Source organism: Miscanthus floridulus, chromosome 2, assembly GCF_019320115.1.
Source record: "Miscanthus floridulus cultivar M001 chromosome 2, ASM1932011v1, whole genome shotgun sequence".
Classification (NCBI taxonomy): Eukaryota; Viridiplantae; Streptophyta; class Magnoliopsida; order Poales; family Poaceae; genus Miscanthus; species Miscanthus floridulus.
In genome coordinates this window covers 146,861,035-146,869,193 of record NC_089581.1, presented here as the reverse complement: position 1 = coordinate 146,869,193, position 8,159 = coordinate 146,861,035, and the positions used below count along the sequence as shown (strand labels likewise).

General features: G+C 42.3%; 1 protein-coding gene across 1 annotated transcript; it reads right to left on the bottom strand.

Moving 5' to 3' along the window:
• Positions 1 to 5,432: 5,432 nt before the first annotated feature.
• Positions 5,433 to 6,581, bottom strand: LOC136540012 (nifU-like protein 1, chloroplastic). The gene is made up of 3 exons (XM_066532000.1): positions 6,201 to 6,581; positions 5,963 to 6,111; positions 5,433 to 5,856 (listed from the first exon to the last, which is right to left on the bottom strand). Exons 1-3 carry the CDS (start codon positions 6,541 to 6,543, stop codon positions 5,668 to 5,670), a joined length of 681 nt encoding a protein of 226 aa, XP_066388097.1. The 5' UTR covers positions 6,544 to 6,581; the 3' UTR covers positions 5,433 to 5,667.
• Between the last annotated feature and the right edge of the window lie 1,578 nt (positions 6,582 to 8,159).

Below are 8,159 nucleotides of genomic sequence, written 5' to 3'. Positions count from 1 at the left end.
AATCATGGCTAGTAGAATTTGATTTCATGATGGTGGAATCCTGGAGTCACATCCTTGTGTCTCCACTCTCCACGGCTACACGGCAAAACAAATTGGTGCTTCGAAGGAGAGAATGCTTAAGTTTGTTTTCAAGCACGTGTTTAAGGTTTGCCAACATGATATAGTTAAAGCCTACCTAAGCATTACCTCTCCGTTCTAAAATGAATATTGTTTAACTTTTGTTCTGGGTTAAACTTTTCTAATTTTGATTGAACTTATAAAAAAAGTGCATTAGCATCAACAATACTGTAACAAATAAATGCATTGTCAAGATTCCACGGTGGATTTAACAACATTAATTTAGTGTTATGGATGTTCCGTTGCATTGCAATGTGTCCTTCCGTCGACGGCGATCAGTCACGTCCACTCAGCTCCAGGGGGTGTTTGGATGCAGGAACTAAAGTTTAAGAAGTGTCATCTCGGATGTCATATAGGGTGTTGTATGGAGTGTTTGGATAGTAATAAATCACTAATCCGTGAGACGAATTTATTAAGCCTGATTAATCCATTATTAACATATGTTTATGGTAGCACCATATTTTCAAATCATAGACTAATTAAGTTTAAAAAATTTATCTCATAAATTAGTCTTAATCTGTGTATTTAATTTCGTAAATAGTTTATATTTAATATTTTATACATGTGTTAAATATGCCATGAGATGTGGACTCAAGTTTATAAGGTGGAATAGGACAGAGCCGCCGGTCACATCCACTTAACAACGAGACTCCTGCCGGCGGCCGGCCGCTCCCTAGCCTCCCTTGGCCCTTGCTCCAGCAGTCCTGCTCAGCTGAAGCAACGAAGAGCTAAAAACTCACGACGTCACGTCCGCTGGCGCTCATGCGCTTCACGTGATCGAGACAAAATACTCACGGCTCGTCCGGCTCGACTCGCCTCGACTCGATTCGTTTCATTTTAACTTTTTCATGAGCTGAGTTGGAAGTCTAGCTGTTTTAACGAGCCAGCTCGCGAGCTGCTCACGAGCTCAAATATGTTGAGGCATATCAGCCCACGATCATAAATTTAGAAGATAATAATGCTGACCTAGAAGTGTATACCTATTTTATTAATATGTAATCCTTATTTTTAGTTATTTCATATGAATTTTAATTTTATAATTGTTGTGGTACTTAAATGTTGATTTATGGATTATTTTTTAAGGGAGAAGATGATGATGCTGACATTGAATTTGTGGATTTTTCTAAGTCTACGATGGCAAGCAACTAGTAAGTATACTAGACCTGCATGGATCATGGATGCTATGTTGCATTGTTGATACTTTTGATGAACCTGATATATATTAATCATGTATGGTTGCATAATGGTGGACGTCGCCTTTTAAAATTATTATGACATAAATATTATAAATATATGTGCCCTATTTTTTTAGTAACTCACGAGCTAAATGAGTCCGCTCGAGTTCGCTAACTAGCCGAGCTAAGATGTCCTTCAAGCTCGTAGAATTAACGAGCCAAGCTAAGTTAGCTCATTAACAAGCCACCTCGAGCTGGACCGAGCGAGCCGAGCTGGTTTGTTACCGCCGTAAACCTAACCCCACACACACACACACAAAAACACGCTAAACGTATGAGCACATGCCGTCGCGGCCTCCCATTCCATTCCACGACGGAAATAATAAAAGCGGCCTCGCGCGCCGTACCCCGTAGGCCGTAGACGAGCGGTCCGAGCGCCGTTCCCACGGAATATTTTGCTGGAATCCCCAGGCGCGGGCGCATGGAACTTCACGTGCGCTGCGTGCCGCTTGCTCGGCCCGCCCGCCCGCCCGCACAAGCACAACTGCACAGGCAGGCAAGGGCGAGGTGCGGAGCGCGCCGGGAGTCGGGATCGGGACGCGCACGCACGGGCGCGTCAACTGTGGAGGGCTGGAGGCCTGGACCCTGGAAGCGGGCCACCACTCCACGGGCCACGGTTCGACCACCTCGTCGCCTCGTCTCGTCTCGGCCTCGAGGAGCGGGCGAGCGTCGGTCGGTCAGAGGTCAGAACGAGCTGGGGCCTGGGGCGGCCCGAGACGGGAAAACCCCTTACTCTGGTTGTGCTACAGGACTCGTCACATCGAATCTTGCGATACATGTATAGAGCAGTAAATGTAGATGAAAAAAAACTAATTGCACAGTTTAGTTGAAAATCACGAGACGAACGTTTTGAACCTAATTAATTCATGATTGAACACTATTTACCAAATAAAAACGAAATTACTACGATACCCAAATTCCAACTTTCACTCCGACTAAACACAGCCTGACCGGAGCACGAGAATTTTACACGACCATCGATCGGCAGCCCGTGCCTCGTCGTCTATGGACGGATTAAGAAATGGAGGAGGAGCAGACGCGTGTCGACGTCCTGGGATGATGCTCGCTGATCCAGCGATAGATGTGACCCGGCCATTACTGATTGCTTTAGCGTTTAGATCCAAAAATTTTTAGGTTTTGGCTACTGTAGCATTTTCGTTGTTACTTGACAATTAGTATCTAATTATGGACTAATTAGGTTCGAAAGTTTCGTCTCGCGATTTCTCGGTGAACTGTGTAATTAGTTTTTTTTTCATCTACATTTAGTACTTCATGCATGTGCCGCAAGATTCGATGTGACGGATACTGTGCAAATTTTTTTGATTTTTAGGTGGAACTAAACGTGCCCTAAGGAATTGCTCTTCACACTACTATTCCGTAGGAGGGGGTATATACCATGGCTGGGAATTGCTCTTCACACTAGCCGCACTGTGCCTGTATGCACGACTGCACGGCCTCCAAAAACCCTAGTGTGTCCGTGTCACTCATACGGCTGTTATACTACTGGCCACCAGGACCACACCACCTAGTGAAAACTGGTGGTGAATGAATGATGAAAGGAATGGCCCGGAGGAAATCGGCCAGACGAAGCCCAAATTAGGCCTTGTTTACTTCCTATCACGCATGCATGAAGTATTAAATATAGACTAAAAAATAACTAATTACACATATTGTGACTAATTTGCGAGACAAATTTTTTAAGCCTAAGTAGTTCATGATTTGACAACATGACGCTACAGTAAAGCCCCGTTTGGCAGGACTTCTTCACCGGCTTCAGGAGCCGTTTGGAGCCGTTTTCAACCAAATGGGGTAAAGTAAAATAGCTTCACTTGTGAAGCCCCTAAAAACATGCTCTCACAGTGATTTGGGATGGGATGGAGCAAAAAAAATGGCTTCTCTCGGCTCATCCTCCAGGCCCCTAAAAACATGCTCTCACAGGGAAGCCATTTTGCCAAACGGTTTACCAAAACCACTTCAGCTCCACTGGTGGAACTATTCGTGGAGCTGAAGCAAAAAAAAAATAGCTTCACTAGTGAAGTGAAGCCCTGCCAAACGGGGTCTAACATGTGCTAATGATGGATTAATTAGGCTTAATAAATTCCTCTCGCGGATTACCGAGGACTTCTATGATTTGTTTTATTATTACTATCTGAACACTCCCATGTGATATCCCGATATGACACCCCATGTGACATCCCTAAACTTTACTCCCTAGATTTAAACACCACCTTAGTTGGGCTTCTCTACCTGCTGCATAGGCTCTCTGGCCTGGATATTCCCTACGAACGGCCCAAACCAGCGTTCAATACAAAATGCCTATACCGACTTATTTCGACGATTCCCGTTGACTCAGGTGAAATTTGGATCTCAAACCAAAGTGATAGGTTAGCTTATGAAATGGGTTAGCTTTCTATCCATACGTGGATCGTAAAAAACGGAGTTTGTATGTTGTATGCGACCTGGACGTCCGTTTTACTACAGATTGCTCCTACAGTCCGAGATGGACTCGAACTTAACATGGACTGAGCCTCCAACTTTGCTTGGACGCGTCTTTGCTTGCCTCCTAAGGTCGTGCCTCCAATTTTGTTTCTCTTCGAACATGAACAAATTGTCTCCTTCGACTCTCAAACAATTTAACTATCTCTTTATCCTGGTTTTCGTTTACAAACTACCCCATCGGATGATCCTATGCACGTCTTGTTCAACTTGGCAATCCTTACTGAAGATCGTCGTATATGATCTGCCGAGCCTGATCAACTGATCTGATCGGTGATCCGGTGAGAATCTTTAGGTAATGTTTGTTGTTTCTTCTACGTTTCAACTTGGATCTTGATTAGGAGAAAACTTAGACTCCGACGATACTTTGTGGGTGGGTGGGCGAAAACATTTTCCTTGTTAGTATTAGTCTATGTTTGATATTTGGAATTACTCTAAATTTTCAGAACAATTCAACTTCAATACGGAGTACTTCATACAAAATGTATACCCTAGGTTTATAGCCCAGACCGCACTTAAGAAACATATTCCAGACCAGTCAAAAAAGTGCAATTGAAACTTATACATCATGTTCTTTGTGAGACTCATACAACAAACTATATTTTTTTATATATACTCACTCTGTTTTAAATTATAAGTTGTTTTAGTTTTGTCTTAAGTTAAATTTATCTAGCTTTAACCAAGATTATAGAGAAGTAAACAACCATATGCAATATCAAACAAGACTTATTAAATACACCATAAAATATATTTTAATAGTGTATTTAACTATTTATTTGATATTGTAGATTTCAAGTCTTTCTATAAATTTGTACAAGGATAGACAAATTTGTCTTAGACCATAACTAAAATGACTTGCAATTTAAAATAGAGTCAACAAGAATTAAAAACGAAAAAGATAGATCCAGTTTACTAAGAAACATTTTTAGGGCACCAAGATCATTTATGAATGTTTTAGACCATTATTGTATTTAAAATTTTGATTTTCTAATTTCCATCAGTGTTGCTTTGATATCATCACTAATAAATAGTTAAATTGAAAGTATGGTTAGTTTCCAACTGACCAGAAATCGTTTCCATATAAAAGGTATCGTTTCCTACCGTTTTCAGCCATGGAGTTAACCCCTTCGTGTAAATACATTAGTGTACAACTAGCAAACATGTTTATGCGCTACAATGGAACCCAATACATTTTAAAGTCAAATTTCATACCATCATTGGACACAAATCATTCTAACTCATATGAACATAGGTCGGGAGTCCATATGACAAAACAAAACATGGATGAGCATTTTGGGAATAAAAAATGTAGATCAGAAGAAACTCTTTACTCTTCAATATTATATCAGGTAGAGAGTCGACCATTACAGAGATGTAGCCATTACTACCATACCATGACCTCAACTGCACAATATCATTGTCAGATTCAGATGAAATGAAATTCCGAATCATCTGAATTTCAGGTGATGACAGGGAAACATCGGCACTCGCAGTAGGTGTGCTCGTGAAAGCTGCAATGACCTCACCAGAGCAAATGCAAGGATGAGACGCAGAACCGTCCATCCATAATGTTGCTGCGTCTCAAATTTCAATACTACGTTTTTGCAATTCAATTATGAAGTTCGATCAATATGTCTGGTCATTTCATCTTCTCATTTGCTGTCGACTGCGTAATATGCATAGCTAGACAGTGATTTAGGCCTCGTTTGGTTACAGCGCTACGACACGAGGAACAGTTCCAGCCCCGAAAAGCTAATATAAATGAAACTAGCGGCCTGGAATTCTTCCCGGAGGTCATTCCCGGTAACCGAACAGGGCCTTACAGGGTAAACACAACATTAGTGATGTCCGGGAATTTCTCCTTGATGGCCGCCTTGATACCGCTGCCGATGGATTCCGGCCCGTCGTACCTCACCAGGCAGTCCTCGCCATCGACGGCCAGCACATCCACGCTCCCGCCGTAGTTCGCGATCGCTGGCCGCAGTATGTCCAGGTGCCGGTTCACGGCCTGCAGCAGCAGCACCAAAGGATCCGCTTGCCAATGAGTGATATTGGTTATAGTACCAGTGTACTGCAACGGTGCTATGCTACGGTGGTGGAGTTCGCTCACTGACCTCGGGCGTCGTCTCCGCCTCCGCGAGCGGCTGATCCCCGTCGAACACCTGACGGATTTCCTTGAAAGCGTCGCCGAACTTCTCCTTGAGCACACGCTCGATGCCCATATTCATCGTCGTCGTCGAGCTGGGGCAGCTGCCGCATGCTCCTACATGTTGCAACCAGGGAAATCGACTGGTATAAGATTTTGATCCTACCCTAGTACCCTACCAATCGAAGTCCACAAGATTTATTTACCTTCAAGCTTGAGGGAGATGACACCATCCTCGACGGCAACGACAGTGACGTTGCCGCCGTCAGAGATGAGGTAGGGCCGGACGTCGTCCAGGACGCGATCGACGTTTTCTGGGGTCAGCTCGTACGTCGCCGCCGAGTAAAGGCCGCCTCCCGGCGCCGGCGGTGTGGATGCGGAGGCCGCGGTCAGGCATGCCCGCGAGCCGGAGGTCCAGATCTTGGAGGTTCCGAATTGGAGGCGCCGAGGGGGTGGTAGTGGGTTCGATTTGGCGATTCGGATGCGGATTCGCGGCGGCGGAAACAAGACGGCGGCGGCGGCGGCGGCGGCGGCAAGTGACGCTTCCATGGGATTGTGTGGTTGCGTGTTAGCGTGCGCGTTTGCTCTTTTTGCTGCCGTCCAAAGAAATTTACAAAATGTAGCGGAAATTACAACAGAATTTACCTGCTTCTTTAGTCGATTTTTTTTGGAGAGCATGTGTTAAGAAGAAAGGATTGTTACAACAACATATGTGAGTTTTGATGGAACAAGTAGCAACCCGTCTAAGTAAATAGCAAAAGCTATGAATTTAAAAAACAAAATATCTTATAACTTAGAATGGACGGAGTATTTACTAATAATTTATATATGGACTACTTACTTAGCTTTTTTCCTCTACATTCATTTGGAGATCAAGTTGTCTATTTTTCGTAGTTTGTATAAACTTTTTTGCCATTAGCAGTTGTGTTTTACATGGAATTTGTGTTTAGCTAGCCTTTTCTTTCCAAAGGTTAATTTTCTTAATTTATTTAAAAAAAAACTCGGCCAGCCAGGGTATGACCTCTCCTAGGGTACTGTAATTAAGGTAGAAGATGATCGCCGAGAAAATCCCCAAACCCAGGCATTTGGTGGCTAGGGGATTTTTTTAACAACGCGCGCCATGAGCTACCAACTCGTAGGCACAAGCAGGCCTGTTAGTATATAGGTTCTAGCGCCCACCAGTGAACACATATTTTGCCATGTTAGCAATGTTAGAATCCTAGGTACGCTAATTTACCAAGTTGTTGCATGTATTCGTGCAATTTACAAGTTATTGGACCAATGTACACCCACTCGTCCAGTTGTTGCATGTAGATGTATTTCAATCTATGCATAACTATGAGTTTACCACCTAAAAAAATCTTGAAAATATGTCGGTTGGCGGATATTATCATATAGGGATTTGCTAAATTTCAGGTGCCTGATTTTTAGTTTTCTTTCAGACGACGATTATTACATATATTTTATACTTAAATTTCTATAAACACAATCCGTAATTTTTTGTTCCAAGAATAAAAACATGTTAGACAAAACCACAAACCTTATTACCTAAGCGACACTTTGCAAGTGAAGTTAAGCTTCACATCTGGCGTATTCGTGAAGAATTTCATGTGCGAATTATGAATCGGTTAAATTCTTTGTAAATTTTCTTTTTTTTCGTCCTCTCCCTGCCTTTGGGGTTTAGTTGTGCTCTATATAGGTAAATTCTCTTTGGATTAGCTATTGGCTACCCCTTTCTCCTTTTGTACACCTATCCTGATTTCTTAATAAAAGCCCTGGGGAGCAAAGCTCCACAGTTCTGGTAAAAACAAAACCCACAAACCTGACAAAATCTAATATATGTTGGCACAAAGGCAATTTATAATTATTTTTATAGTTAGACAAGGACAAAAATTTGATATAGTATGACACAAAGACAAATAAAAAATCATAAAGTATTAATTTACCTGTACTAATTGATAGTACCAGAGTGTTGCCTGAAATCATCTTAAAATTTAGGCACCTGAAATATAGGAGAGATGTATCATATATTGTCCTCTATGATGAAAAGAACTACAGTATTTAGACCATGTTCCAACAACAAAGATGCATGTACAGAACAGATATGGGTAATTAAAAGAAACATGTTCATAAGCCATTCATAAAGGAAAGTACATCTTTTTTAG

Bases quoted from the DNA above. Each gene is read 5' to 3' on its own strand.
- LOC136540012 (XM_066532000.1), bottom strand. From the start codon at position 6,543: ATGGAAGCGTCACTTGCCGCCGCCGCCGCCGCCGCCGCCGTCTTGTTT. The intron at 6,112-6,200 runs GTAAATAAATCT...TGCAACATGTAG, and splicing joins CATCTCCCTCAAGCTTGAAG to GAGCATGCGGCAGCTGCCCC. The intron at 5,857-5,962 runs GTCAGTGAGCGA...CTGCTGCTGCAG, and splicing joins AGGCGGAGACGACGCCCGAG to GCCGTGAACCGGCACCTGGA.